Source organism: Melopsittacus undulatus, chromosome 6, assembly GCF_012275295.1.
Source record: "Melopsittacus undulatus isolate bMelUnd1 chromosome 6, bMelUnd1.mat.Z, whole genome shotgun sequence".
Taxonomy (NCBI): Eukaryota; Metazoa; Chordata; class Aves; order Psittaciformes; family Psittaculidae; genus Melopsittacus; species Melopsittacus undulatus.
This window is the reverse complement of record NC_047532.1, coordinates 25,104,141-25,119,781: the sequence shown is the minus strand read 5'-3', so window position 1 is coordinate 25,119,781 and position 15,641 is coordinate 25,104,141. Positions and strand designations below refer to the sequence as shown.

The window sequence follows — 15,641 nt, the reverse complement described above, 5'->3', positions numbered from 1 at the left end:
CAAGGGCTGCCCTGGATCAAAACCCACCACAGAAATAATACCCGTGACACTCTGAACTGTTTCAGGTTTTATTTTAGAATTTATAAAATTCCAGTGTCATCCATACTCATGAGCCTTTTTACATGTTTGCATATAGTCTCCAAATTCCAAAGTTAAGGCCAAGGGATCATTGCTATGGAAATGTACAATATGGAAGACGTCAAAGAGAAGAAATGGACACACGCCACAGTCTGCTGTGGAAGGAGGGTGGTGGGGGACAGTATTAGGTACAATCACTTCATGACCTTCTTTAGAGTGGAGGGTCGGGCTATGGGGCATGAACTCAGATGGTGGTGCCCCAAATGTAACTCAAGCCTAGCTGTGCAACTGGTGAGGGGCCGTAAAGAGGGAGAGGGGGGTAATAGGCTTGGTAACGTAGGACAAACCTAAGCTACAGGGGCAATAACCATTTCCTGACAGATGCAGATGGGAGGATGTCACCCTAACTCTGACCCACCCTGTGTCTCCTGTGCTGGAGCCAAAGCCACCCTGGGCAGCCAAGTGCCCTGCATCAGGCCGAGGTCAGCTTCAATCATGTCTCAAACCTAAGAAGAGCACTGTGAGGTTTTGGTTCAACTTCTGCATAGCAGCCTCTTCCATTAAGAGCTGGAGTGGGAAGAGGCGTCGGCATGTCAAGCCCGCCAGACAGAGGGAAAGGCAAGGATGCTCATCTCTGCTTGCCAGTTTTGGACCTCTGCTCTGTAAGCAGCACTAGAAAGGAGAGGCTAAGGGACTCCTGCTTGGCCAAGGATGAAGCAGCTGGGATAGAGGAATGGCTCAGACTACAACTCTGTAGGACTAAGGCAGGTGAAAGAAGAAACAGAAACCCCATACTCCCTGCCTCCCTCCTCAAAGACAACCTCTTCCTGGCTGGAGGAGCTTGGACACAATCCCCCCACCCCCTTCATGCAAGCCATGGCAGGACCTAGGCACAAGCGGCACAAGAGTACAGAGCATGGATTACCCTCTACCACCCATATGATGGAGGCCTCAGGGAGGGCTCAACACCATCAGCCCCCCCAGTGCCATCAGAGCAGAAGCCCGGCTCACAGCCTCTGCAGCCCAGGGCTGGGGCAAGGCTGCACCTACAGCCTTGGGGCCAAACCCTGTTCTAGCTCCATGAGCAGTCCTACAGTTCTCTCCATTCACAGTCTGCCTCATCATCACCACACTCTGCTTCCACCCAGAGGAGCAACCTCTGCCCCTCGGAGACAAAAGGCTCCTGTTACTCCTCCTCAATGCTTCTGCTCTGGATGCAAGGGCAAGAACTGGAATAGCTGCTCACCCACTTACACAGAGGCCACCATCGTACTGACTTTTGAGGTAGAAAGAAGGCAACAGTAATAGGTGTTCCTACCGCTTTTGTGCCTAGATCCTGCAGTGCTAGTAGAGGACTACAGCTTCCCAAGGCCATGCTTCCCACCAGCTCCTCCTGGGCCATGCCACTGCAGCATCCTTGGCCAACCCAAATCTGTCCCATCTGGCAATACTGTCCTGTGCTGGACCACCTGCCTGCTCTCACTGTGGGCTGTTGGAAAGGGTGAACGTGGGCACACAGGAACTAGGAGCGGGGTCTGTCATCACGCACTGGAAGACTTGTCAAGCGTGCAGGTGGGGACTGTGCTTGGTGCTGTGCTCCGAGGTGTTTACGTGACCAGGGTAGCCGTAACATTGCTCTGGTCCCTTCCATCTCTGCTGCTTCTACAGCCTACTGAAGGCTTTGCTCCTTTAAAAAGCAAGTTTCTGACCTTTTAGATTACTTTAAGCTCTCCCCACAGTCAGCTATCAGCATTAAATGAATTTTTGGCAGTTAAAAGGAAAAAAGTTGATTGCACTCTACAAAGGTAAGGTAAGGCCTGGGATAAACACAAAGGAAAGAGGGCAAACGTTTTGGCTTTAGAAAGTCAAGGAAATTTATTTCCTGAGGTCATGAGACAGGAAGTAGATTCCTAGCCACAGTAAAGGAGGTCTCCTAATGAAGGCGAGAATGCCTAGTAAGACATGCTCAAAAGAGCAGATTGCTCTTGGGAAGCTGCAAATCTTAGCCACTTTGAGTCAATTATGAAGTTTCTAACAAAACCACACACATTTAGTGTTTGAATCTGAGTGAAGTCTTGTTCCAAAGGAGGAAAGAATATCCATCAAGAAATGAGGGTGGGTCCTAGCCACGGTGATAGCTGAGGGGAGCAGGATGGGGTCTAGCACTCCAGACACCATTAGGAGACCTCTTGGGGCAATTGGCTTGTGCTCCAGCCGCTGGGTCAGATTTCAGACAGGAAGTATTTGTGGCAGGTTAGTGTCAGGTCAGCGGGCTGGAGGAGGTTCTGCTTCCAGGTCATTATCGTTTGGGTCCCCAGGGAAGAGTCTTGGGGGCCACTTGAGCCCCAAAGCTGGGGAAGTCTTCAGAACTGCTCATATCAGGGGCCTAAAGCAAACAAAAAGGGAACAAGTTAAGCTCCTGCCCTGCTACAAACCTGCATGGAGCTCAGCAGCATTTCTGATGTCCCACGAGTCCTTAGGACTGCCCAGGGTGGGTGGTGAAGCCATCTAGAGATGACATCTAGCAGGGTGCAGATAGGAGCAAGGCAGACTCCAAGGGTCCAACCTCAGTAAATCAGTCACTGAAGCAGGGTCAGGCCCGTCCTGCAGCAGAGCTCAGACAGCTCGAGACAGAGCTGCCACATGTCCCAGATCACTGCTCCCAGCCAGAATACAGCTGCAAAGGTGGAGCTGGTTCTGTGCTGCAGGAGAAGAGGCAGAAGTCCCAGGGCCTTGCCCCTAGAAACAACACAACCTGGCAGGACACTTTCTGGTAAGGAACCCCCATTCTCCAGCAGCTCCACAGTGGGATAAGTCAGTGTGGGGAAGACATTTGCAAGAGACAGCAGTGCTCTGGAAGCTAGAGAGGCATAACCAGCCTGCTCTCACCTTGCCACTGCTTTCTCTGCCACCAAAGGAGGAAGGAACACTCTGATTCCTCAACCAAGAGAAGAGGGCCAGACCTCAGAGTAAGTCCTTGGCAGAGGGGACCCTGTGCCCCCAGGCCTGTAGCAGAAGCAGCACTCACCTTTTCATTGTTGACGGTAGCCCAAGGGGCATCTCTCACCACAAAGCCCTTGGATGGGGTCTTGGACTCTTCATGTGAAGAGGGCTTCATATACACCTGCATTGCCTCATTGTCCACCACATCTGCAAGCTGTAATGACACAGCCCAGTTAGGGGGGAGGATCCTGAGAGTTCCTCAAACTGGTATAACATGCTTCCCTCTCACCATCTGACCATGCTGCAACCTGTCCAAGGTCACCAGTCTGTTTTACAATTACCAAACACAGAGTTTCTGCACTAATCCGAGGGCCACCAACAACTAAGTGATGCAAATTGCAGCAAGACAAGCATATGGACACCCTGCTGGTGCCCCAGCATTCTCATACACTGTCCTCTCCTGGATACTGGGACCAGTCCTTGCATTGCTTCACAGAGCACAGCCTGGGCTCTGCACCCAGTTATTCTGAGGGACAGTTGCAGAGGACTGTCTGCCACTTGCACAGGGCTTAAGTTCTTCAATGCAGTGGCAGAAAATACCACAAACAGACACTTCGCACATCAAGCTGTAAGGCGGAGGAAGTCCCTTCTCTAGCCCCTGCATGTATTTGTTGAACACTTACATATTCTTCCTCCAAATTCAGAATGTGATCGATAGCTTCTTCCACATTCTCAGGGAGTCCTGTCACAGTCACACAATTGGGGTCAGGAGCTCCACTCTGGGGAAAGCGAATATCCACCTGCAACACAAGGAACAGGATGGATCTTGCATCTGCACATCTGAAAATCCAGACTCCCTGCAACCTTCATCATTAGATTCTCAGAAGAGAAAAGCCATGATCTGTTCACTGCCACAAGTCTCTTTAGGACTTCTACAATTCACATGCTGGAGAGTGCACTGGAATATACCTGTCCTTGAAGCCTGTCCAATTTCCCCATGACAGAAGGCAGACCAGAGTCTGCAGTAATGACCCATTTTCCAGAAGCTTCATCTGTTCTCACTGCCCAGAGGACCACTGCTTTCTGTGCAGCACTTGCTGCAGAGGCATGAGAGTTTGCATTTCCAGACAGTGTCCTCACACTGCTGTAAGCATTTTCATCATCAAGCCATTAGCATGAAGCACAATAAGCTTTCTGTCTCCTCCACAGACAGAGTAATCCTGGCTGACAATTGCTTTATGGAGCTGGCTTAGTGTATCACATACACAGCCACCAAGTTTTCTCACAGCTTGCCTTCCAGATGGGTGCAAGGAAGCCAAACTGAGTCTAGCCAAGATGCAAGTCTCCAAAAGCATCATCACTTTGGATTCACATTCACTACTGGCCCTGTAGTAAAGCTCACTGCTATTGCCACACTCTGTCAGGGGCAAAGGTCCCTTTTCAAACCAGCTGACTGCCACATCTGGAGCACTGAGAGTGTGTCAAGATTCCCAAACTCAAGAGCATCAACAGTGACCTGGAGAGGTAAAGAAATCTGCAGTATTTTCTTGAGTTAAGCTCAAGTGGAGGGGGTCTGGGCACAGAGCTCCCCAGCAACAGGCCTAGCTATCCACTGTGAGTACTCAAGAGTAGCTGACATAACCACCTGCTCCCTTTGAAAGCCACCTGGGGACCCTGTCTGCAAGAAAACCACGAAAAGGGCTGCACAAAGGGACAGACCTCAGTGATGTTTGCTGGGCTAACCCAGAACACCAAGGAAGCACTTCCAGGTTCCTCTTCTGGCTGTGTTCCAGCAAGACAGGAAGAGCTCAGCCTCTTCTCTGTGTGGCTCCCAGAAGATGACTCAGAGCTGAGGTTGCCTGGGAATGGTTCAGCTGGTGTCTGGGTGTGGTGTCCAGGTAGCCCAGCTGCCTTGGGCATACCCAGAGATTCTCCTCACATGCTTGTGGTGACAGAGGTGGAGGTAAGCAGGACAGCACTGATGTTTCTTTTGTGCCTGCTCCAGCTGAAGGTGCTCAACAGGCAACACAGAAAGACTACAAAAGATACAAGCCTCGTGCTCCAGAATTCAACCTCTAGCATCAAGCTGATACCAAGCTCTTAGCACACTGGCCATTCAGGCCCAGCCCAACTGTGTGGCACTGCCCCGCTGCTCACCTTGAACTCATCCATGATTTTGCGGATGGCTTTACCACGAGCACCAATGATGCGTGCGTGAACACGATGGTCCAGAGTCACATCCTCAGACACCATCTGCTCCAGCTCACCAACGATCTTCATGATGGCATCCCGGGCAGCCTCAGCATTCTTCTCATAGCCAGTGATGGTGATCTGGTCTTGGGCCTGGTAACAGGGAAGTGTGTGTGAGACTATGCTCATAAGCAGCCGAGCAAGTCTTCTCCCTGATTTACCCCTCCACCTTATCCAGAGGCAGTGCTGGGAATTCAGAGCTCTGAAGAAGATGCTGTGCTTCCTATGCTCAGAGACAACCAGCAGCCCTCCCTTGCACACCTTTTGACCTCTCACCTGGCTTTCATCATCCTTGTCAGGGAACTGGATGTTGACTTCATGCTCTGTGCGTATCTGGGTGATCACTGCTCCCTTCCGCCCAATGATTTTAGGGTGATACTTGGGATCCACAGTCACTGTCAGCTTGAAGCTTCGCAATGCCTGCAACAAGAGAAGCAGTGTGAGAAACAACAGCAGGGAACACATCATGGCTGGTCCAGTGATACCCATCTACAACCCAGCATTTCCTTCTGGCTTCTGAGATGCACAGAACAGATTCTGCAGGGTCATGCTTGAGTATACGTGGCTATAGAAGAGGACCCAAGATATAACATATGCTGGGACCTTGTGCTTTCACCAAGTTCAGCAGGAAACTACAAGTAGCAAACAACGATCCAACTCAACCCTTACTTCAGAGCTGTGATAAGGCTACAGTGATAATAGGTTCAGAGAGATGCCTAGCACAGTGAGGTTCCCACCCTGCAGAGTCCAGAAAGCTCATGAAGTGATAAAGACTTGGACAGTCTAAAGTTACCTAAAGTAAAATCTGAGAACTCTCCTGTCAGTTCATGTAAAGTGAGTTACATTTGGGTAACACACTGATGAGCACTCCACACGCACAGAGCACCTAAGGGTACTCTGAAAAGATGAGACCTTCACCTGACGGACAGGCACAGGCCTTACCCGATCCTCTTGCTCAGCCTGAAGCTCTTTCACTCTTTCCAGCAGCCCTGCCTTGGCACGGTCCAGGTTGGTAGACAGACCAGTGATGGTGATGATATCCGACTGCAGCTCAGGAGCAGGGACCTGGATGTTCACCTGAGTAACAAGAAGCAATTATCATTTTGTATCACTTGTGATGCTGTCACTGCATGCTGGTATCACTGAGACCAGCTCCCACCCAGACAGCCCAAACCACAGAATCATAGAATGTTGAGGTTGGAAGGGACCTCTGGAAGTCATCTGGACTAACCACCCGTCTCAAGCAGTTGTGTGGTACTGCTTCTAGATGTTCTTTGAACAGAACACTTTCTTCAGCTATTACCAGATTGCTTTGCTCTAGGGCTTCAGCCCCTAGCAGTGCTTGTGCCACCCTGGAGAGGCTAGAAAACAAATACATGTTCAATAGGGCTGTCTGCAGCCAATCTGCATCACCACAGGATTCCCTGTGGGCTTATGGGGAATTTTCCCACATGGACAAGCACAGCAGAGCTGTTTCCTATGGCTTAGAAGAAAAACAACTCTCACACTGGCAAGAAATGCCTGTAGGCACCAAACAAGTTATGCAGCACTCATGGCATCAACACTAATCGTACAGCTTCTGCACAAAATTTACTGAGCTCCAGAGCCAGTGACGAAATCACACAGGTCTCATTTTCTTATTACAGAGCCTGCATTCCATGGTCAAGCCACAACGGTCCCGAGTATGCCGCAAATGACTGCCACCACCCCAAACATGGTCACTTGCAGATTCTTCAGGACAGAGGAGACTGGAGGAAGGGTAACAACTTACTTCAAACTCATCCATCATTTTGCGGATCCCAGTTCCCTTCTGGCCAATGATGTAACGGTGAAGATCAAAGGGAACCTCCACCTCAATGGTGACAGGAACCAGAGCCTGCAGGGAGTGGAGCACAGTTTACCAGCTGAAATACTTCTCCTGTCTTTCAGCTTGCCATATGCTTGCTCAAAAGAATGTGTTGCTGCACTGAGTTATATTTGCTTGTAGTCAGGATACAAACTTTACAGGAAGAGAGAACAACTGCAAACACCAACATGACCTATTGGGTGTTAAAAACATTTTTTCCAAACAAGCAATCTTAAACTCTGCCTCTGGGGACACGCTGTTTTCATATCCTTGGTTTCCATCTAGCAGAGACTTTGAAATCATCACTAAAGCAGCATGGCAGCATGCTAAAGCTAGAATGATTCAGCCTCAGACTCCTCTTTCCAGCTGTGCTCCATAAAACAAGTCTGTCACGCTTTTATGGCATAAAAAAAGCAGGACTGCCTACAAGCTCTAGCAACTGCGAGGTCAGGCACAGTGATTCAAGCTGCCAGGCTAAATCACAAAGCAGAGAACTTCCCTTGTGCAGTACAGACCACCTCTGCAGTCAGCATCAGTGACCACCTGGACTGCAACTGTGACTGTCATTTTTATTACCACCATTAAATTCTGCAGTAAGCTTCCTGCATCAGGACATCAATACATCAGAGGGCTAAGAGACTTTGAAAGCCACATACCTGCAGTGCCTCCTTTGCTGCCTCGCACTTTTCCCTACGGCCAGAGATGATGATGATATCACACTTCTTTGGAGAGCTGGGATCTGCATCCTTCCCATCCTTGCCTTCCCCACCTTCCTCACCATTCTCCTGCATGGCTGGCTCTGCAACTGGAGCTGGAAACCAGGAAAGTCTCACATTAAATGCACAGAGGCCCCTCTTTGCTTGTTATCTCCCCCTCCAGATCCTCAGGCTCTGACTGGGCTTTGCCACTAGAGGTCTGACACTATAGACTACTATGGAGCAGGTCACTCCTAGCACAGGCAGCTCACCATGGCTTAGTCTGGAATGAGCAGAACAAGAGCATTCACTGAGACAGTCTGCTTCACACCTCTCTGCACAGCACTGATATTGCTTTTGCCTGCACAGAAAGGACCTGCAGTTGCACAATGGAACCAGTAGCTGCACTCCTACATTAAGAGAAGCAACAATGAAAGCTGGTAGTTTCTCCCCCAACAGGGAAGTTCACCAGCATAGCACTGGATGTTGCAGCAGGATGGCTGGTGCTAGGCCAGAGTATCCAACAGGCCCCAGCTGTGCTGAAGTTCAGTACATCCAGCAATGGGGGCACGAGCTCAGAGAGACCTTGAGAACCCTTTTTGTTCGGGTAAGTCCCTGTGCTCTGCAGTGAGAATACATTCAGAACACTGAGGTCTGCAGTTTCACCTCCCAGAACTGTCCTCTCTTCCTGAAAGGACAAGGTTGGTGCTAGCCCCAGATTTAAGGACAGTACAGGAAACACCTGAGGTCAGTTCTCCACAGATTTTAAGTAGAACACCTTCCCTGATGCAGAGTGCAGGCACTGCATTCATGTGATCACACCAGCTACCATGCAAACATGTGTCCATGGGTATACCTGGGTTCTCCTCCCTGTCAGGGAATTTGATCTGGACAGCATAGTCCCGGGTGATCTGCTGGATTCGGGATCCTTTGGGGCCCATAATAGAGCGGTGGAACTTCTGTGGGATGGTGCATTCGATTGTCACTTGGGCTTCCTGTGAGAAAGCAGAGTTGCTCTATTGCAATGCCGCCTCTTTCACACCAGGAAACAGGATGCTGGTGCATGGTGAAATCCGTAACAGACATAGAGAGAAGTCAGGAAAGGTAAAAGCTGCTGAGAGGGGAAAAACTGAAAGTTTTCTAGAATCTGTCCTATCTTAGAGAAGTTAACAGAGGATTTCTTAATGAAGGCTGTCTCCAACCCGTGATGTTAAGGGGCTTCCAGGACCGAAGCTCAAGGTGTCTATTACCCTGAAGGGGAAGAAGCATTAGAAGAAAGAAAAAAGATGAAGGAAAGAAGAAAAAAGAACAGGTCTGACAGTTGTCCACTTCCAAAAGCCTAAACCAACACCATAGGAAACCGCAGAGAGTAATCACCACCCAAGGCCAAGCATGAAGAAGTACAAGAAGGCTCCTATCTTTTAATGCCTAGAAGTATGCCAAGGAAGGGTCTCCTATTTCTACTCCTAAAAACAAAGAATTAAGAAAGAAACAGTTTTCCTGTGACATACCAGGTCCTCAATGATCTCCTGGATGCGTTTCTTGGCTGCCTCCACACAGTCCTTAGCTCCTTTGAGGGTGACTTTGTCGCTCTGGGTGCCGGAGCGTGGGAAGCTGACCATCACACCACCATACTCATCTGCAATCTCACGCAGAACCTGCCCTCTCCGGATGACAAAGTGGCGGTGGTGCTTGGGGTCAACCACCATGGAGTCTTCAACCACATTATCCTGCCAAGAGATGACAGCCAGTCAACCCTGCCTGCCCTGGCGATAATCACGAGTTTGCTGCACTCAACAGCAATCAGTTTAGAACCTCATCCCCAACAAGTAACAGCAAGCAGAATGTTCCTGAGCTCCCATAAAGGGCAGCAGATGTTTAGGAGAAGGAGCACCTCCACACTAGCTCGTTACATCTTGCTACAGTGATAGGCAAGAAAACAGAAGTAGTAGTTCATAATACCAGGTTCTTGATGAGAGCCTCCAACTCCTTCTGTGCCTCTTTGACAGCCTCCTCAGTTCCCATGATAGTAATCAGCTCCTGATCTTTGTCCTCGGAGGTTGGGAAGATGATGCGGGCCCCAGTGTTGTCACGCACCTTACGGATGTTGCCACCTCCCTTACCAATAAGGAATTTATGGTACTCTGGCTTTGCACGAAGGTCCACGGTGTAACTCTTTGTTTGCTGAAAGGAGTCACATACCCATGGAACATGACAATGTAGTGAAAATACACATCAGCATCAACAGCATGCATGTATATATGTTACCTGCACCCACGAACAGCTTGTTGTAAGAGCAAGGCAGATGCAGCGTGCTGTCCAAGTCAAAAAGGTATACAATGTCTTAAATTAATAACACTATCTGAAAGATGTTCTCAGGTAGTGTTATTAATCAGCTGAAAAACTAATCTGCACAGAGCACAGCTGGTGACGAAACAAGCAGAAAAGACTTCCCTAGGAGAAGGGTTTGACACACAAGTCAGCATAACCATTTGCCAGCTGACTGCTGCAAGCCAGGCAGCAGAGGCAACCAACTAATCAGGAGAATATGTTCATATGCTCATGTTAGAAAGGCTTTCTTGCTATTAAAATGACCAGTCAGCCAGCCACAAACCTGGATACATGCAGTAAAATGGAAGAACTTGAGCTGGAATTTAGAGATCAAAAAAAAGTAAAGGAGATACACAGAGTAAGCTGTTTTGTAGAAGTGTGGATACCCAACAGCAATCAAACCACAGGAGCAGTGAGCCTTAATCTTTTGAGTATGCCCCAGCCGTGGCACAGAAGCATTACAGCCAGTTCTACAAATGGGGGAAGCACTCACTGCCACAACTACGGAAGCGTGGTTTTCCTTTAATTATCTAAACTGTACTCAAATCCCTCAAAAGAGGATTAGGCTGTCTGATGCCAGCAGCTTCCTAGCAGGCAGAGGGGATCATTTCAACCCCAGGAAAAGAAACACCTGGCCAAACCAATCTGCTCCTTCCCTTATGAGAAAAGGCTCACCTTTTCCTCTGCCAGGTGCAGCAGCTGCTTCTTGGCTTTCTCCACATCCTGGGCTGGGCCCCTGATGGTCACAGTGTCACTGCCAGAGCCCTCGGTGGGGAAGTGGATGTGGACTCCACCACACTCCTCCATGATGGAGCGGATGAAACGGCCTTTGGCGCCGATAAGGGAATTGTGCAGTTTGGAAGGAATAGACACCTCCACCTCTGTGATGTTGGCCTAAGAGAGGACAGTACCAGGCTTTTAGACAAGCTGCAGAAATGAGTTTGCACCCACTTGGCTTACCCTTTAACTCCTAGGAGCTTTGTAGAGCTGTAAGAAATGCCTGACCAGAGGGGTTTGAGACAGGCTAATCTTGACACTTGAGCAGCCACAAACTTAGGTTCAAGAATCAAGAAGACGACTGACACTCACATTTGTCTCCTCCCTGCCCTCTCCCACTACCAGCACTTCTGTGTTTAAGTCTTCTAGCAACATGTTCAAGTCCCTCATACATGACAGGCCAGTAGTTTCACTTACCAGCTCCTTCTGGATGGCAAGAATCCTGTGGCGAGCAGCCTCACAGTTTGCTCTCTTGCCTGTGATAACAATTGTCTCCGAGTTGCTGTTCTCTGCCGGGAGATCGATTTTGGTGTTGCTTTCTTCGCGTATCTGCCACAAAGGAAAAAAAATCTTAGAGATATCTAATGTCAAAAAAAGATTATATTTGCCATCACCAATAGGCAGGAGAGAGCAGGAAGTGGGATTTAGCTGCAGGTAGTGACCATAATGAGCACTGGTGATTAAGAAAGTTATCTCACCTTCTTTATGTTGGCACCTCCTTTCCCTATGATGTTCTTGTGGAATTGTTTGAAGATGGGGACAGAAATAGAAAAACTGTTTTCAACCTAAGAAGGAAAGGAAGGAAGAACCAATATTACACTGTCATGGTGCTCCATCCCAGGGACCTGATAAACAAGCTTTTGACAATAGACTTTGACCCAATAAAGTTCTCTATAAGGCATACTTGCAAGAATAAGCAAAGGCAAGTTCCTTCCCCTATAGCCCTTAGATAACAAATACCATACCCCTAACCCCAGTCAGCCAGAAGAGTGTTCACAGCTTCCTCATCTTGAGGTGTTTCAGCCCTAGCCAAGCCAGTACAGCTCTGCCCTATGTAGGGTTATCTAGGCATGTAGGAGAGAACAGCAGACAGGTGACACCCTTACCAGGTCTGCCACCATCTTCTGCATGTACTTGGTGCACTTCTCCACCTCATTTTTGGGACCTCTAAGTTGGACAATGTCACTCTTGTGCGCAGGGTCTGGGAAGTTGATGATAACCTGCAGGAGGCCATAATTTACAGTCAGCTCAAGCAAATGGAAGAATTGCTCTGTCAGGCAAATGCAAAGTGTCAGGAAGATTCTACACATCCGCTTTCCCATTCGGAAAGGGTAACCATGTTAGCAGCCTCCAGCCAAAAGAACTATCTTCTCATACATATACATACAGAGCCAATAAATTTATGAATTGGGAGACAATGTGTCTACTGCCCAAGTAGGATATATCTACTGGATATCTACTGGAATCCTCTGGATTCCTCATCTCCTAGAAAGCCTTACCTCTGGGAATTTCTCCCGGATTTCTCGGATCCGCTCGCCCTTCTGCCCAATAATGGTCCGGTGGAATTTTTGTTCAATGATTAGGTCCTTGGTGCGTTCATTTTCCTGATGAGAATAGTTTACACTGAGTGTTCAGCAGGAGAGCCACAAACTTAATTCCCAGTCTGCTGCCTGACAAGTTTACTTGTCAGCACTCTCCCTCTTTTCTCCTCCAGTCAAAATTCACTCTAAGTTGACAGAGAAGTGGTATCCAAGGGAATAGAGGGCCATATCCATGAAGACAAATTCACACTTGTCATGACATCCAAGTGCTTGGTGGGCAAAGGGCACATGGAAGGCCCTGAAGGTTCCAAGGGAACATAAAAGCCTAAACCCTGTGGCTTCCCAAGCATCACATCCTACTCACCATACGGGAAGCGAGTTCCAGCAGCTCTTTCTTGGCCTGTTGGACCCCCTGTGGGTCTCCTTCAATTCTGATCAGGTTGCTCTTCTCATTGTCCGGTGGAATACGCACAGACACCTTGTAGAGGTCCTTAATCCTGTTAACTTTCAAGGCAAAGACCGTGGTGACACAGTCTGCTAGGACAAGACTTGGAAGCAAGGCATCTTGCTTATCAATGCCTAGAGACTGCTTAAAAAGTAAATCAGCCTCTGAGAAGGCACCAGAGCTCAGCAAGAGCAGATATGTGCCACAGAAGAACCTGGACAAGTAAATACTGTGCCATCTACAGAGCAAATAGTTTGCAAGTCAGAGTGAGGCATCTGTCTCTTCCCCATCTAGATCAGAACATGATCATCCATTTCTAATCTCAAATTCTTTTTTGAGAGAAACTCACCAAGCAGATTTCTACCACTCCTAATCAGCTGCTAAAATGTAATACACATAGAGCAACTTCAAAACCAGGCAATTCTCCAACCTCATCTCCAACAACGTATTTTCGCCAAGACGAAGTAATCCCACCACTGTTCAACCTCCCAAGACACCCTCACACATTAAAGCCATCCCAAGGCCTCACCACCCATTTACCTTCTTGTGCCAACACCACCCCAGAGAAGCAGAGGAAACATGATGAAGACAGCACACTGGATGAGCTACAGAGCCCCTTATATGCTGGACTAAACACGGAGAGTCCAAGCATAGGAAGGATTAGAAAGGCACCCCACTTACTGTTAGCTCCATTCTTGCCAATGAGGTGTCGATGGAATTTGTGGTCAACATTGATTTCTGCGTAATCCATCCGGTTGATCTATAAAGAAAGTATAGAGCTTAGGTAGGGCAGGCCACCACTTCTGTCTTACACCCTACGTACCGGTCTACTGACTGTAGTTGTCTAGTGCTGGCACTGACTGCAGTAGCCAGCTACAAACATGCTCCTGCTATTAAGGAGAGCAGTAGCACTTCTCTGGTTTGAGCTGAGAGCACCATATTGTGAAAAACTAAAAAGGAACTTAGATGGCTCTCCGCCTATGACCGAAAGAGAATCCTTCCTTCTCTGCATCGAAAGATTTAAGATCTGCAGCTGATTTTTTTAAGAATGCTATGGGCAAGCTTCATAACCAAGGATTTCCTCCACCTGACTCAAAACTTGCTTTCTGCAAGTTGTTAAGCATGCCAAGACATCACAGGGACATCATAAACATGTCATCATCTCTGCTCTGTTGCCCCTTCTTCCCCCATTTGCTTTTTATGTACCAGAGCTTACCAGATCCTTGACCATGACTTCAATCTGTTCCTGAGCCACATTCACATCTTCTGTAGGTCCTTCCAAAGTGATTTTATCCTCTCCTTCAGTGAATTCGATGTGAACCTTGAGAGGCAAGGCAATAAATCCAGTAAGATACATGATACAAACCAAGTTAGTGTTAGTGTTAGTGAGGCCTATACCACCAACCCCTGTTATTAAAAGATGTTTTCCTTCTCGCAAAGTACACAGATCATTCCCATGGTTTCAGAAACAGGTAACTTGCAATTCTGGCCATATCACAGTGTCTAGAGATCAAGGCTTTGTTGCTGTCCTGGAGTCTGCAGGGCTTTGCAGAACTTACCATCTAGCTTTTCTCTAGATACCATCTAATTCACAGAAGTCACCATTTCCAGGTATCCTACTACATCAATTCTCAAAATAGTAACAGATAAAGCTTCCTTTGAAAGGCTCAACCCACGAGAATAACAAAGGATGAGTAGTGTTTGCAGCAGTAAAAGAGAGGGTCTCCTTGACATCTGCATCACTTCCTCCCTGGTTTTACCCATGTGTCTTGGATTTAGCTGGGATAGTTAATTTTCTTCCAGTAGCTGGTGCAGAGCTGTGTTTTGGCTTTAATTCTGAGAATAATGCTGATAACACACTCATGTTTCAGTTGTTGCTCAGTAGTGTTTACCTTTGTCAAGGACTTTCAGTCTTGTGCTTCACAAGTGAGGAAGGACACAAGAAGCCGGGAGGGAGCAGAGACAGGACACTTGAACCAAACTAATCAAAGGGATATTCCGTACCACAGCAGATCATGCTCAGTATATAAACTGGAGGGACTTACCTGGAAGGGGATGATCGCTGATTGGGCTGGCTATGGGTCAGGAGGTGGTGAGCAATTGTGGTAGGTCAGCAGGTGGCGAGCACACAAGTGCATCACTTGTCTTTACTGGGTTTTTGGTGTAGTGTGTTTTCTGTTTGTTTGTTGAGGGTTTGTATGTATTTTTTTTCCCTTTAGTTTTATATCTCTCATTATTCCACTTATTATTAGTAGTGGTGCATTGTACTTCAATTATTAAACTGTTCTTATCTCAACCTGTAGGTTTTGCATTCTTCTGATTATCCTGCTCATCCCACCCAGGCAGGCAGGAAGAGGAGAGTGAGCAAGCAGCTGCGTGGTATTGAGTTACCAACTGGGGTTAAACCACACCATACTAAAATACATTTCCCTTTTCTATAAAGAGTGTTGTGGACTAAACCATATTCTACATCAAGGGTGTCAAGCTAAACAGCTCATCCATACCTTTGGCATCTGCTGAGTTATTTTGGCCAGGTTTTGTCCTTTCTTTCCAATAATGAAACGATGAAGCCAAGAGGGGGCAGAGACCGAGGAGACGGTAAAACTGTTGGCCTGAGAGACAGAAAAACAGAGAAGCTGTTTGGTGGACAGACTGGAAGAGGTCTTCCAAAAATTCAGTTTCAATTCTCATGCTGCACCTGCAGTATTGACTTCTAAGCTGCTCTCCTGACAGCT

At 47.9% G+C, this 15,641-nt stretch overlaps 1 protein-coding gene across 2 annotated transcripts in view; it reads right to left on the bottom strand.

Moving 5' to 3' along the window:
- Positions 1-1,938: 1,938 nt before the first annotated feature.
- The window catches only part of HDLBP (high density lipoprotein binding protein), a 39,213-nt gene continuing 25,510 nt past the window's right edge, over positions 1,939-15,641 (bottom strand). For both annotated transcript variants that reach the window (XM_005151003.3, XM_031050912.2), the window contains exons 9-28: positions 15,411-15,518; positions 14,123-14,227; positions 13,588-13,666; positions 12,826-12,965; positions 12,420-12,524; positions 12,027-12,140; positions 11,619-11,705; positions 11,338-11,469; positions 10,819-11,037; positions 9,775-9,996; positions 9,324-9,542; positions 8,669-8,807; positions 7,774-7,928; positions 7,043-7,147; positions 6,214-6,348; positions 5,548-5,691; positions 5,179-5,364; positions 3,705-3,821; positions 3,107-3,235; positions 1,939-2,464 (exon numbers count right to left, since the gene is read on the bottom strand). In XM_005151003.3, coding sequence (XP_005151060.1) covers positions 2,378-2,464; positions 3,107-3,235; positions 3,705-3,821; positions 5,179-5,364; positions 5,548-5,691; positions 6,214-6,348; positions 7,043-7,147; positions 7,774-7,928; positions 8,669-8,807; positions 9,324-9,542; positions 9,775-9,996; positions 10,819-11,037; positions 11,338-11,469; positions 11,619-11,705; positions 12,027-12,140; positions 12,420-12,524; positions 12,826-12,965; positions 13,588-13,666; positions 14,123-14,227; positions 15,411-15,518 — 2,727 coding nt within the window. In that variant the 3' untranslated portion in view covers positions 1,939-2,377. The remainder of the gene's footprint in view (positions 2,465-3,106; positions 3,236-3,704; positions 3,822-5,178; positions 5,365-5,547; positions 5,692-6,213; positions 6,349-7,042; positions 7,148-7,773; positions 7,929-8,668; positions 8,808-9,323; positions 9,543-9,774; positions 9,997-10,818; positions 11,038-11,337; positions 11,470-11,618; positions 11,706-12,026; positions 12,141-12,419; positions 12,525-12,825; positions 12,966-13,587; positions 13,667-14,122; positions 14,228-15,410; positions 15,519-15,641) is intronic.